The 15,834-nt window shown below is 34.9% G+C and overlaps 1 protein-coding gene across 9 annotated transcripts in view; it reads right to left on the bottom strand.

The window, feature by feature from the left end:
* The window catches only part of LOC116336818 (hemicentin-1), a 57,855-nt gene extending 45,232 nt beyond the window's left edge, over positions 1 to 12,623 (bottom strand). For all 9 annotated transcript variants that reach the window (XR_004200742.1, XR_004200743.1, XR_004200744.1 and 6 more), the window contains exons 1-2: positions 12,361 to 12,623; positions 8,475 to 10,010 (exon numbers count right to left, since the gene is read on the bottom strand). Coding sequence is in view for 5 of the 9 variants with exons in the window: in XM_031760964.1 (XP_031616824.1) it covers positions 8,475 to 8,610 (136 nt within the window). In the remaining 4 variants the exon portion in view is untranslated. The remainder of the gene's footprint in view (positions 1 to 8,474; positions 10,011 to 12,360) is intronic.
* Between the last annotated feature and the right edge of the window lie 3,211 nt (positions 12,624 to 15,834).

The following is a 15,834-nucleotide window of genomic DNA, read 5'->3' as shown; positions in this document are numbered from 1 at the left end:
GTGTGTGTGTGTGTGTTTGTATTTATTCATGTGGGCATATGTTTTTGTTGTGTAGCTCTATAAATTGTGGCCATTTCGAAATGGTCAAGTAAATGTTTTCATGCCAACTATTAAATAATTGAAACAACTATTTTATGGATGGTTCTTTGTAAATATGTATAAATTTAAACACATTTGAAATTGCATCTCCAAAAGTTAAATCGCTCTTCCATTCAACGCGCTGTTGCATACACTCGTGCCATTATCGTTCGAAATAAACGTACGATCCGAAAGTAAAATCAACCAATAATGAAAATAGTTTTCACTTAACTAAGCCTTTTTTACGTTGCGAATATTTTACATTGACAGCGACTGCATTCAATGCAGACTCTGATGGAACAAACATCTTTTCTCTGTGTGTATGCAATTTGGCCCAATTCGGACGGTAAATTATTGCTCAAAAATAATATCAAACTGTATTCAGATCGACATATATGCAGATGGCTTTGTATGTATGTATGCATTCGGATCTAACGGGTTATTTGACAAGCGACTTCCGTTTTCTACAACACTCACGCTCACGCTCACGCACATATGCACCTAATGGAAAAGTTTTCAATTGAAATTTCACTTAATGGAATTTCACAATTCAATTTCCAAATGTGGCAGTTGAATTAATTGCTTTTGTTTTCAATGGAAGCTCAACAATAATGACAGTCGACAACATTGCGTCTATCCATCACCAGATCAAAAACAATGCATTTTCAACACAAAAATTTCCGAATTGGCAAGAAAACGATTGAAGACGGAAATGTCTACTATTTTCAATGTCACCTACATTCTTTCCCTTCTCACTTTCAAAACTAATGACAAAAGCGATCAATGCTAACTGCACTGAAACCAATCGTAAAATTAAGAGACTCGTATATTGTTCAAGATGCAGAATAGATTGATTTAGCCATGATCTATGCTGTTATTGATATTTGAATGTCGCTCGGCATCGACAGGTATATTTGAACAGTTCGTATGTCTTCCAAAATAAACGTCTAAAAGCATTTTTGAGACACATATGAAGAAAAGAATTGATTTAAATTTTTCGATAAAAACTCATCGAAAAAAAGTTTTACTCTTTTTGTTGTTGTTTTATCTTTTCAGTCTTATGAAAATCGCGTTTTTCGTACTTGGAATTTTTTTTAAAAAACTATTCCCAATCGAAAATTGAAATAAAATCTTCCACAGAAAAACGAAACTCGGTTACATCTCGCTCTATCTTTTATTCCATATTTCAATCTCGCTTAAAAGTAAATGTCATTAAATTTGTCATTTTAGGTTTTCATTGCGAAAACTTTTTCAAATGCAAATACTCTTTTTAAATTAAATTTTTCGGAGAGTCAACAAAAACATATACACACAGATGGGGAGAGAGAAAGCCATGCTTTTAAATGAATTATTAACTAATTTTCGAAATATAAACTTTTTGCTTCGCTCTCTATCACTTTCGCGAAAAACTCTCGGTTTGTCCAACTTTGTTGTTAAACAAAACTATCACATTCTTGTTTAACGCCAAACAAATCAAATGAATGTTAAAACATAAATGGAATATCTATTCCGTTTGACAGGGTATTTGCGCTCTATATTCGAAATGTTTAAATGAATTGTACATAGACAACACAAAACATATACATATACATTTGTCAAATAAAATTATTAAAATTATTCCTTTTTCGGCTCTCTCTCTCTTACTCTCTCTTTCTATTTTCTCCGTCTCCAAAAGATTGATCGAAATGGAGACTTATATTTGTATGCATTCAAAGATGAGACATTGTGATATACTCTGGCAAGTTCATGATAAATACCATGCAATTCAATTTGGCACAATATTCTCTCACACACACACACACACACACACACACGCACACACACCATGTTCATATGAGTAAAATGTGGTAGAAAAAAAGCATGTGATAAATGAAGGTAAAAATGAATTTGAACATTCTGTTTCCTGAGCAAAATGAAGAGAGAGAGAGAAAAAAATGTGAAGCAAAAAAATGCAATCGTGCAAAGTGAGCGAAGAAGTGAAGAGAAAGATAAAGAGTAGGAGTACGAGAGTGAACGGAAATACGTGGTTCGAATTGAAACTATAGCAACGGTAATAGTATATGATGAATAGCATGAATATGGGAATGATTCATGTTTTCTTTTTTCAAGTCGATCGCGACAAAATGCAAAGAAATAAATAAAAAAACAGCGATATTCCAAAAAAGGGAGCCATAAAAACCAAAAACCATACTGACAACATTTAAACGGTCTCTGTTCTATTCGCAAACACAATTCTTCTCTCTTTCACTCGATTACTCCAAAGTTAAAACAAAAAAAAAACACCCAAACGGTAAAGACAAAAACTACACATATGCGCGCGATGCAACAAAACGGTGTTTTATACAGAATGCTTTTTTCCCTTTGCACGTCTTCACAGTGGATGTGGAAAAATAGTGAAAAATTGGCGACACGACGAGTGCAACAAGAAATGTGCAGAAAACAACAACAGTAATATATACACTTCAAGCGTATATATGTTATGTTTCCGAATGAGTATGGGCGACGGGAAGAGTCGAGAAAAATAATTAGTAATGCTACGTCTACTGATAAATTGTTTCGATTCATAGCGGTATAAGCGGTTTGCTTTTTTCTTTCTGCTTCTCATGTGGCAAACGCAATGCTCCTCATTTTTTTCTCTCTGCGAGCACATTGCCACAACAGCCAACTGCCTTAATCAGGCCACAAAACATGGAGACACGAGCAAAACATTTTTCGTTTTTTGATCTTGTCGTAAATTCAAAGTGCATTGCATTCCCAAAGAATGAAAAAAAAAAATGTATTGTAAAAACAACAAACCGACCGAAAAGAAAAACAACACACAATTTTCCCGTGATTTTCCGTTAACAAAAGCATTGCATTTCCTACGCGGTTGCCATCGCCATTTTCATTTTAAGTGAGCATTGTGATCGAACAAAAATCGGTGTGTGTGTGTGTGTGTGAGAGAGAGAGAAACAACAAGAAGAAATTGGTCATAAATGAATAGATCGTGCGTTTGTACGTCGCGGTGGCAGCAATAGAAGTAGCGATATGTCACAACGGTATAACAAAGCTTAAGTGTCAAATACACGCCCGAGACAAAATCTAACAATGTGTGTAATCAGTTATGGGGCTTTTTTGGAAATGGGTAAATGTGAATGCTCCTTTATCATTTCATTAAGATTTTCACTCGAACGCCAAATCTCATATACACACTGATCAAAACCGGAAAGCTTTGAATTCATTCTACCGATAAAGCTATGAAGATCTCTTTTGTTTTTGCCGTATCAAATGCATAAATTTCAGTTTTGAATCGAACGCAAAGCTCATCGAAATGAACTAAAACAGTGAGAGCTGGGCTGAACGCAACATGCGACTTCTATACCTACCATACATACGTGATAACGAATAATCTCGAACAAAGCAGCAGTAGCAAAAAATCAACAACGAAACTCAAAATTGGAATACATACGAGAACATTGAAATTGAGAACAAGCAAAAAAATACCACCAAGAAGACAATACACGAATGCTGAAACAAAATACAATAAAAAAAATAACGAACTGAGAGAATTTCATGGAGAGGAACTGATTACCACAGAATTTAGCAAGTAAAAGATAATCGAGCTCGCGCGCGTCCAAACATTGCCAGCGTCGACGGCGACGACAATGAAGACGTGGAAAAATCGTAACGAAACGAATCCACGACTGTGAACTAATAAAGAGTGGGATGATTAAGCAACAACAAATCAAAAAACAGAAAAAACGGAGAATAGCAACAGCACACCAGCAGAAGAAGTGTATTCTCTAACAACATAAAAAATAAACGTGGAAGCGAATAACACAGATTATTTATGTGCAGAGTAAAAGAAATTTCCCACAGCAAATTTCTCGCCGATAGAGTTTGTTGTTTCTTGTTTCGTCTTGTTATAAATCTGAAACCGTGTAATAACAATGGCTTCTACTTTAAGTTCTCAGCGCCCAAAAGAAATCCACATGATTTGCGCGCGTGTTTCCACTCATAAACTGAACATATATATGACAGCCAAAAATGACGATGAACAAGAAACAAACGGTTTTAATTTGTTGCTACTTTTCACCCATGCCACAAACGCTAGAAATGTAATTCCGGTTGAAAATGATCCATTTGTTTCTGTCGATTTTACGATTTTTGATGCACTTATTTCTTTCTTTAATTCTCTAACGCCTCTGGCAAATTGACTTTGTTCTTGTGATGCTACCGCTTTTCAAATTGGTTTGCGGCCTCTATTTTGTTACAAAATCAAACACAAACTGGAGCAAGCATGCATTTTCTCATATACCTATTAGTTAGTTGCTACTGGTAAGATTCTTCTTCTATTATGCAGCAAACAGTTTCAATTGAAAATTATTCCACATTTCAAATGATGCACATGGGTTCAAATGAAAACTATCTCGCTTTGATTCGATGCAAAATGCTCGATATGCAAAATAATCTCTTCATTTTAAAAGTCTCTGTAAGATGAAACAAAAGTTTTAAGAATAACTACACTTTTTCACATAAATCAACCTCTCTGAAAGATTTTTCATCATTTTTCTTTTCTGCCTTCTAATCAAAAGTTGAAACGCATCAAAGCTTTTTTTCGTCCTCATGTTTTTCTTTCAGTGAAAAATGAAAAAAAATTATTGAAGAAAAAAAAAGAGAATCGAATGCCAATGGATTTTTATTCGATTTATAAACCAGGAAAATGACGCAAAGTAAATAAAAGCAGCAACCGATTATTCGCACAATAATTTATCTTCAACTTTGAAGTGAATTTCAATCTTTAGTTTGCTCGATTTGTTTTAGTTTTCTCCTAGTGTGGATTTTATAGCAAATGCTTTGGATGCATTCAGCATTATCGGGCGGTCTTTGGACTTTGGAAATGTATTATAAGTATCAAACGACTGAAAAACACGAAGTGCGATTCTGGAGCGATACGTTTGAGAATAAGTGGAAAAAAATAGGTGAAATTGGAATGAGACAACGATTGAGATTTGGTATTCATGAGGTTTTATGCAAACGTTCGTTTGTTTTACTTTCTTCTTGTGAGTAATGTCGTCTCTCTTCCTATTTTTTTTGCTGGAATGTTCGTACTCTGCATGCAAGTATTATTGATTATTGGCAAAAGCAAAATGTTTAAATTTCATGAGGCATAAACTAGAACTTCGTCTCATGTTACGAAAGCACATTGAACTTAACCCCTTTGTTTTTGTGCATTTATTTCACAAGCAAATACATCGCATTTTCCTTCCACATTCAGTTTGAATTTGATTTAGATCTCAATCGGCCAAAGATTAATTGAAATAAATTAAATTGGACTAGTTTCCACCCTTATATCGAAACCATGTGAAGCAAATGCTTGATTGAGCTTTCTCTGTCTCTCGATTTTCGTTCGCTTACTTTGGTTTATATATGTATCTATGCTTGAATGTTTATTGAATAAACTTTATTTACGAAAGCGCCGAGATTGGAGAGATGTGATAAAATGACGTTCATCCAGGCTTGAAAATGTCACTATGATTTCTTTTATGGAAAATCATAAGTTTCTTCATAATGCGAAACGCAAGTTTTAATTTTACAAACGACGCGATCTCTTAATTAGCATCTTCTCATTTATGTTCACTTCAATGGCCTTCGAATGAGTTTTAATTTATATTTTAAAGAAACGGGGAAAAAAAAGTTGGAAAACGAAAGATATTCGTTTTCAATTAAGATTTGTTACTTATCCAATGTTTTTTTTTTGTGCTTCATGAAGTTTGTAAGCTGGAAAATCATTAGCGAAAATATAAAATGCTCGAAAATGGTGACAACTTTTTTTTGTGTGCGTATGGCATTTTCGGCTTAAAGTGTAAGATATATATATATATATATTATGGCATGGTAAAATTAATTGTTGTTAGTTTGCCGTATGAAAAGTAAGATAATTGTATTCAAATACAGCAGGGACTCTTGTTGGATTTTTCGATCATTTATGAAAACTTATGAATCCAGAGATATCGCCACTTCTCAAAAATTTGGAGTCTAAATTCAAATTCCTCGCTTTGGTTGTAAGTGTAAATTGGTAAACCAATTCGAAACCGTAATCGTTTCAAGTGCAATGTCTCAGCACGTCACCGCAAAAATACAAAATAGGTCTTTTCCATGGCTAAATCAACGGTTGTTCAGACGAACTATGCCTACGTTTATGCTGAGAATCAGCGCCTTTTTGTTTCAATTTATTACACCGTAAACAACGAACTTTGCAGAAATGATGGCACAAAATTAAATCAAACTAAAAATAACGCGGTAGCTTCAGACACGCGGGAGAAATAATAAACAAAAAACAAAACCAGAACAACGTACACACACAAAAAGTTGAATAAAAGCAAATCTATTGGAATGCCTTTGTTTTGTGGTGGATGTGATGTGGCGCCGCGTACGCAACACCACAGTAATATGTGTGCGCTCTTTGCTTTACATAAATAATCAACAAATAATGTACGAAATTCGCGAACACGAGAACTGTTTACATTTTTTCCCTACATTTTTGGAAGTAAGTTCTCTTTTTCATTCGTTGTACATGTCGATTGTTGTTGCCATTTTCTGCATGAAGAGAACGAATGAGAAATAACAACAACAACAATAAAGTAGAGAATACAGCATCGAATGTGAAAGCGGATGAATAAAACAAAAAATTAATGGAATATTTAGCATCCATAGTTGTTGTATTTTTCATAAATTCTCTAAACTTCCCATGGGGATGCATCCATTGAGCCAAATGACACGTTCACACCCAGCTAAACTTTGGTTTAATGGGAACACACAGAAGATTGAAACAACAAAAATATCAACAACAGAGATAGTTACAGTTGCAAAAACAGCACAACAGCCGCGACATCAAAGACTCGACACACACACACAAATGCACTGTATGTGGCTGTGCATAAAATATCAGTCACTTGGTTGATAATAGAAAAAGTATCAATTGATTTTTATAGGCATCAACAATATCTATTTTGATGTTTGCTATACACAAACTCACGTTCGTGAATTCATATCACACCATTGATACAAAGCACATCACGACCGCAACCATTGACTGAACTGAGCAGTTATATATGCATCGATATTCATACTATTGTCAGCCCAGTGCCTGTTAAATATTTGAATTATTGCGGCACCTATGCTCAAGATACACAAAGTAGGCGGCAGAGAGAGAGAGTGAGAGAAGAGAGTGTGGCGGCACACATATTCCAATTGTGCATTCAATGACAATTAAACGAATTATGTCGATATATTGAGAATGTATGCCAAACACAATAATTGCGATAAAAACTTTTGCAAAATCTCATCGTACAACAAATATATAAACAAAAAACTCTTGACTCGTTCAATCTATAACTGTTTTGTATATATATATTTACTATTTTTGAGTCAATATTTGTTGATACCAATTCGGTAAAAAGCTTAAGTGTTGAAGCCGTATTGAAAATGAATGAATAGGGCTCTTTACAAGCAATACATATTATGTAAAAAAAATGCACCGAACGATGCACTATCTCCCGAACTATTGTCCCATTTCGAAACGCAAATAACACGATTTTTGGATCCGGCCAACCTACGGTGCCCAAGCGGAAAAGACAAAACACAAAATCGCATTGAAAACGAAACATAGCTGAAGGGGTGGATGGTGGTTATGGTGAATTGGAAAGGCGCACACATCATGCAAAATTAATTTGAAAGCACGTGAAGTGCTTGTAATGTCGCCACCACATATCGCACATCATGTTATTTTATCTGCCATATATTTAAATAGCAGTCTAAAATGGTGAAATGTGATGAGACACCGTCAAATCAAATTCACAACAAACACTCTCTCGCCCAATGCGATTGTGATGAAATACACAAAAACACTACAAAATATATGGTACACCAAAATATATAATGAAAGTGTTACAAGTGTAGTTCACGAATATAATGGTAATGCTCGCATCAGTACGGAACGACAGCAAAATGAAGAAAAATAGAAAATTAAATACATGGGAAATATTCACGGTCATTAGTGAAAACCAATAACGCAGTGAAATGGAAATCTGACGGTTACGGTGACTCGTGCAATAAATAGCCGTTGTTATTGTCATTGACGTTTTTATAATGAAAAAAAAAAGAAACCAGACTTCTATTGTAATATGTCGATGAAAAAGATTTTCGACAAAAGTATCGAATTAAAGCATCTCATAAAATGTAAAATATGTTATATCAATTTTCATTGAAAAGATATAAGATCGATGAAATTGTTTACATCGAACAAAAAAAATGAAGAAAGAAAAAGACGAACAGACATAAAGGCATACTAAATGCGGTTATACATCGTCTGTCTCATTCTATTTTGTCGAATTCAATTAAATTAAACTAATTACCTATTTCACAATGAACTCCATGAAGTAATCCAATTAGTGTTAAAATTACAGCTACAAATCTATGCTGACTAATCGATTTTCGATGATAGTGGTGCTGGTGCTGCATTTTTACTGTGCTGCTCATCATTTTTTTCATTTTTGTTTTATTTTTGCTACTCTGTGTATTGGGGTGCTTGTCACAAAATTCAGTCTTATGTCGCTAAAAAGAAATGTGCTGTGTGGCGATGTGCTTGTTGGCTACAGTTGAAGCAGTGGCGATGGCCCGTGTCTCTAAAGTCTTCGTGTCTTCTTTAATTTACTCCGTTGTGTTTATTATATTTAACTTCACTATATTTTTTTTCTTCTTCTTTCTGTTTTAAATTGACTCGTCTTGCTTTTTTTCTGCTCCTCTTTTGATTGGTCTTTCTTTTTATTTTTTGTCATTCGTTCGATATGTCAACCGATGTACAATTTGATTTGCACATTTGATCAAATTTCCGAAAACAAAAATCGTGTTCACTCTTAGTCGCGCACGTAATACATTATGCTTACACACATACACAAATAAACTCTTCGATCAATGTTGCTTACGGTTGCAGTATTTCACGTCTTTATTTTTCGTGCATCAAATTTTCACATTGAAAATGTTGTGCAAAATGTTTTGAAATGTTTCCAGGTGCATTTGAAGGAATTCTATATGTTGTTTGATGTGACGCGGCCACAAATCGAATTTTGTACATATTCTTCAACCATCACAAGGACTCAGTGGATGCTCACTTTGTTCACAAATCGCATGCAAAGTGTGTACAGTATACACAAATATCAGAAGCCGAACCGAGTACACTTCAGTTAAGTTTGCACAATTTCGCGACGACACACAATTCTGCAACACACTCAATCAACGGCATTTTATATTTGTGACATACACGTTTTCTTAGCTCGTTACCGGAAAAACACATACCCCGGGACTTTGATAGAGTGCAAGAGATGATGAGAAAGAGATAGAGATAGATTATTTAAAAAAACACACACACACACACTTTTATTTATCTAGCACTGTTTTGCACTATCCTAATTACTTGCTCTTTCTCGCTCGATATCACGTTCTCACGTCACGATGCGCGTTTCAATTTAAATGCAACAATTCAATTCCGTCTCTTCATTTCATTTGAAAGTTGTGCGTGGATGTGTGTATGTATTTTTCAATTCTATTTCTTCTTTTTTTTCTAATTCGTTAGGCTTTAAATTCACGATTTAGTCTAATCTGTTTACTCCAATTTTTGAAATATATATGCCATGCCAAATGCTCGCACATATGCAGACTCACACACACACATACACATTGTGTGTATCGACTAACCAAACTAGAGAATTGCTTTTTAAAAGTCGCTTGAGCTACACATATCACAAGATACAAATATACACACGATGCACTGCACTTCTATCCATGCTTCTTATTTCGTTCTCATGCGTTAAAGATGTGAATTTTGCCGCTGGTGTTTTTGTTCTGTGTTGTTGGTGCCCTCGTCAGTGATACATTTGCAATTTCACAATGGTCTGAAAGAAAAGAGAGGGGAACCAAATGAATTAAATGAAAGAAATGATTGTTTAGGAAAAATGATTTCATGTGATTTGTGTGTAAACCGCAACGCATTTTTTCATTAATAATTTAAAATTCACACCGAATTGTGCGTGTGTCACAGTGTTGGTGTTTGATCACCGTATGAACAATGAAAATTCTCTCTATCTTTTTTTTGAATACATTATTTCAATAAATTTGCGTTTTTGGACAATTCAAAATTGAACAACAGTAAAACGTGTGCCATTGAATGCCGAAGAAATAACAAAAATATGAACTGAAATAACACCAAATCATAGCCGCATAGATTGCAATAGCCTTTCCCACACTTTGATCAGATTTGTAATTGTTGTCGTTACCATCACCGTGTCAGTACGACGTAATTTTTTCTTCGCGCATTTGAAATGTTATGGCGAAAAAGCCCTTGAAACAAGATCAACGTGGAAATTTGACGTAAATTTAAAGAGAAACCAGAAGCTCTTTTTTTTCAAAGAAAAAAACCAATTGAAACGCAAATAAACAAACGCGAACGTAAAAATGATACAAACGAACGGGATTTTAAAATAATCTGAGAAAACGAGCATACAAAATGAAAAGAAACAAAAAATTATTTAAAAGACACCATTAAAGCCGAAATAACATCGTAAAAAGAATCGTTATGAATTCATTCGAAAGGAAATGAATGATTGTTCATAATTTTTTTGTTTTTATTTATTTTGGCCCGGCACATTTTCACTCATGATGCGCAATCCCATTCTTTGGCTCTTCTCTTCTCTCTCTTTCTCTATTAGTCACGATTTTATACGTTCGTGAAAACTGAAATATCATCTTTCTTTCTCTATTTTTAACATCAATTGAACTGACGGTGTATGTGTTTCTCCGAGATCTATCCCATCCACTCCAATGTTAATGCTGTCCCGCAAAAATTCTAATTTTAACCATTTTTCAACAAAATTTTCGAATTATATGTGCTCTCATTCCTTCGGTCGTCATCATCATCATCGAACGATATTTTATTGTATATGCAAATTTTTCAAATCTTTTTTTCTTCTTCCATCCGACTGGTAATATTTATTTTAACTTTTGCACAAGAGCAAACTATGCAGCAATATGTCTCTCACTTGGGACATCTTCCTTTTTTCTTTCTCGCCATTCAAACGAATCGGCTGCAAGGGATCGTACAGATTGCAATGATAGAGCGAGGCAAGAAAAAAAACGCATTCAACTAGTGAACTTCACTCAAATTTTTTCGAGTCAGTGCTTTTCTGTTATTACTGTTGTTGTTATGCTTTGGCCGTTACATTCAAAATCCCTATAGTGATTGATGATATTAGAAAAAGATTGCACATTCGCGTACGAAAGCGCATCAAACGGGAATGGAAAACGACTCTCTTTCTACCACTCTCGCTGTTTTGGAGATTATAAATACGGTAGAGCTGTACAGAGATATCAAATAACCTTTAATAATACGTCCAAATGGAAACAGATCGGAAGAAAAGATGCCGAAAAAAATGCGAAGCGAAAAATTGGAAAAATATTTTGAAAACAATTTGCCCGTTATGCATTCGTTTGCACAAATGGGACAGGATCGAACAACGGTGGCTATGATTGAATTTGAAATGCTTTTAAATGGCATTTCGGTTCATTTTTTTATTTCCTTTTTGCCATTCGAATGGCAATGCGCACACATATGCAACGAATTTGATAGCCGGACATTTTCAGTTGCCTTTGGTGATTGTTTTATTTTTGTTGTTGGTTGGTTGGCGTATAAAAAAAAATTGTTTCACTTTAGTGCAAAATGGCACGCAAATAGAGACAATATATCGACAGAAAATCGGCAAAAGCACACAAGGAAACTCTCACTCGTTTGCTCTCTTGAAAGCAAGAGAGCAACACACAGTGTCACATTTTTTTTTTTGATTCCGCTGTTTGTACGCGCAAAAAGTAAACGATTTGATCAGACATAGGAAATTTTACGCTAAATATTTATAGAATTGTTGGGATTATTTTGGTCGATTACAGTTGGCCGCGGCAAAAACAAGCACAAACAGATTCTATGTATTTTTCCTCTGTGTATGTCCCGGTTTAACTGTGTTGCTGGCGGCAAATTTCCTTGATGTATGGATGTACCGAATGTAAAACCACAAAACTATGTTGCGATACCCCCGAGAGGAGGACAAATCTGAGCATCCAATGTGCACGCATTTCAATTCCACTACAAAACATATGCAAGAACACAAACACAAAACGGTATGGTAATTCACATCAGGGCTCAAAAGCCCGTAATATTAAATAAAGTTACCGAAAATGAAACAAAGTAAAACGTACACACAATTACGTTGCGATTTATTTGCTACTAAATAGGGCAAATATAAAATTACTATCTATATATACACTGCACGGAGGATTGGCCGAATTAATTTTTCGATCGGTGAATAAAATTTGCGAGCACACAACACGCGATCTGCGATTCACCAAAATTTTCTTCTGTGTGGCAAATGTTTTTCTTTCTCTCGATTCAATGAAAATTCGATATATATGTTGTTTTTTTTTAAGTGCGAAGCACGCTAATCCGTGTGCGTCTTCGTCGAATCGTTATTATGATTTGAATCGGTCGTTGGTGAGTGCAGTGCAACACAGGCATTCATACACAGTATTCGTAGCAACAGCGGCGGTGGCGGTGGCGGCTGCTCTTGCCGTTTTTTTGTCTTCTTTTAATTTCGTATCCCCGACACACCGAGCAATTGTTGTTAAGAAGGTGTAGAAGCATAAGTAATATAGTTGTGTATTAGCAGTCACGGCGGCAAACAACGCGGCTTTTGAATGTGTCGTGTGTGGCTTTTGTATGTGTGTACACGTCTGTTTAAATATATTTTCATTTGTCCGTTGTTTATTTCATTTTAAAGCATATTATTTTTGCTCGATCGTGCATTTGCTGTTATTTTTCCCTATTTTTCTTGCTTTTTAGTATGTCGTTTGGTTCAGGTTGTAGATACACACTTTTGATCTCTTTCTCACTCTTTTCTCTTCTTTATTATTGTATTGAATTCGTACTGAATATTCATTTTTTTCTTTCTCTCTCTCTCGCTTCACATTTCGTTCGTTAATTTTGTTATTTTTTCACACGCATAACCGTCAACTACACACAGCCAACCCAAGTCAAGCACACATATTTGCTCGTCGCACGCAGTTAAAATTCAATTGTCTCTCACACGCGAAAAGAAGAAAAAAAACCAACAACACAGTAACAAAAACAGACCCCGCTACCTATTTGTAATAATCCAAAGGGAACGAAAGAGAAAAATTACACACATAAATATTGTCTTTTATTTTAGACACATACGTATGGCGTATATATGTGAGTGTGTTTTTCATTGCGTTTCATTGCCGTCGTCATCGTTGTAGTTGGCGTTTTGTTGTTTAGGAGATTAAAACACACGTTCAAACTATTTCTCGCATTGTAATTGTCTATGCGCGCATTTTTTTCTCTTTCTTCACCCTCATTTTCGTGAAGGTGTATGTTTCCATCTATGCTTCTGTCATCTTTCTCTCGTTGAAATTTATATTAATTTATTGTATACTGATCACATAAAACTTGACTCAAAATTAAAATTAAAAGAATACGAACAAAAAAAAAACATCATCATCATTTTCGTTTGTATCGACTTTCAGCCGGATGAGGTTGTGTGATTATGAGAGTTCAAAGACGACAGTTCACATTCATGTTTGGAAGTATATATATTTTTTCGTTAAAAACAACAAATCATCTGTCTTTTTCACTTCAAGATGACCAAAAATGCATTAAATCACACACATTTGACCCAAAAGGTTCAAACACGATTTCATTTAACGAAAGTGATAACAGAATAAAGTCATTCAGGCGATATATTTTGACATGAAATACGCAAAGTTAGTAAAATTCATCAAACACAGTTTAGTGTTTTTTTCACGTCGATCAAGAATAATAAACAAGTTCAGAATTTAGAAAGAATGTTTTTAGCCGCGAAAGACTTTTCCGTTCAAAAAGAAATCACCAGAATTTCATTTTTTCTGTTCCTTTTCTGTGAGGTAATCGAAATAGAATTAGCCCGCTAACGTCATTCGCGCACCGCTGGTTGCCTGCATACTATATTTATTTATGTGAATTTTTATTTGAAATGTTTTAACAAAATACAAAAAATTGTTGCGTTCTTTCAAACAGAAACACAAATGCACAAACGAGATGTTCTCTCTCTCTCTTCTTTCATCAAGTTTTCATAAAATGCCCGAAAAAACACATGCTCCACAGTGTGTGCGGTGACCGACCAACCCGAGTGCGCACATATATTAGAGATTAATTATTATAAAATGAGAGTGAATGGCATAAAAAAGGAACGAAGAAGAAAATATTAAAGAATAAAAAAAAATAAATAAACGATCAGGCAAAGTGTACGGATGCGTGAATGAGACATGTGTGTATGTATTTCATACACAGAAGTATATATGTGAGCAAGTGGTGTGTTTGTGCTTCGTTTATTTTGTCCGTTTTTTTTTGTGTGTGCTGAGATATAACGGCGGGTCATTCAAGCGAAGCAATATCGCGATGAGGTAAACACAAGACATATACAAACACAAGTATTTTTTTAGCACGCATTAAGTGAGAAACACCATCAGTGAATTTGGCATCGAACTGACAACGAAAATATGTTTACTCATTCTATAACAAAAAAAAAAGGGAACAACAAACGAATTTACTCGAATATGTTCAAATTTCATTTCTTCTTTTTATCGCTTCAGATAGAAGTTGTTCTTGTGATCTCATTTTCATTGATTAGTAAGCGAAGAGTGCATTTTTCGAAATCCAAAACTATTTGGCATCATATAGCTAAATAGATATATACACACACAGTGCTATAAATTGAAGTAATTGCATCTTGTGAAGCGGTCTATTTTTGTTACAAGTAGTTTTTCGTGTGTATGTCTCCAAAAAATCGCTGACGTGAAAAGTGATCAATAGTTGTCCTGTGATATTGAGAATACACAGGGAGAGTAGGAAAAGAATAAGGACGTAATTTTTTTTGGAACGAATACGAGAACATGTACAATCGTTTGTCCAATCGGATTGCAAAACCATTCAATTTTTCACTGTCGTTGACGATTAATGTCTCCACATCGGCATTTTGCAATTTTGTGTCTCTTTACATTTTCATTGGGCTGGTACATTGCTTATGATATTTGTGTTCTTGGTCATGTGTTTTGCTTGTTATTCATTTTTTCTATCTCTCACTCTGTCATGTTTCTCTTATTGCTCTCTGAATACATTCCGGAACCTATTGAAAACATCTATTTTCAACGGAAATCCGATTTGACTATGGTCTCTCTCTCTCTCCCTCTCTCTCTCTCTCTCTCTCTCTCTCTCTCAGAGTTGTCAACGGACAAGACCGAAATCGTTTTTGTCCGTCCGAAACCTAAAAAATTAAAATTCGAGTTCGTCCGAGTTCGTGTTAGTTTTTTTCGCACTGAAGTCGGACGGTCCGTCCGAGTTTCAAAAATTTTCTTACAATCGCGCTTAAAAAAAAGAAATTAAGGCGCTAAAATATTTGAAACATTGACTTCCGATGCAGCTGTCACAAACGATGAATTATTGAGATAAAATGTTGGGTTTTCCAAATCGTTCATGATTTAATGTCCTAACTTGAAATATTATGTTGGAAAATTTTTGAAACTTAAACAAGAAAGTCCGAGTTCGCTCCGATCTTGTCAAACGGTGTCCGAAGTTCGAACTAAAGTTGAACGAACCCGGACGAACTCGGACTGTTCGTG

Source organism: Contarinia nasturtii, unplaced genomic scaffold (genome assembly GCF_009176525.2).
Source record: "Contarinia nasturtii isolate CC-2019 unplaced genomic scaffold, AAFC_CNas_1.1 Cnas_scaffold_187, whole genome shotgun sequence".
In the NCBI taxonomy this organism is placed as follows: Eukaryota; Metazoa; Arthropoda; class Insecta; order Diptera; family Cecidomyiidae; genus Contarinia; species Contarinia nasturtii.
Note: the sequence above shows the minus strand (reverse complement) of the source record. Positions and strands in the feature narration are given on the sequence as shown.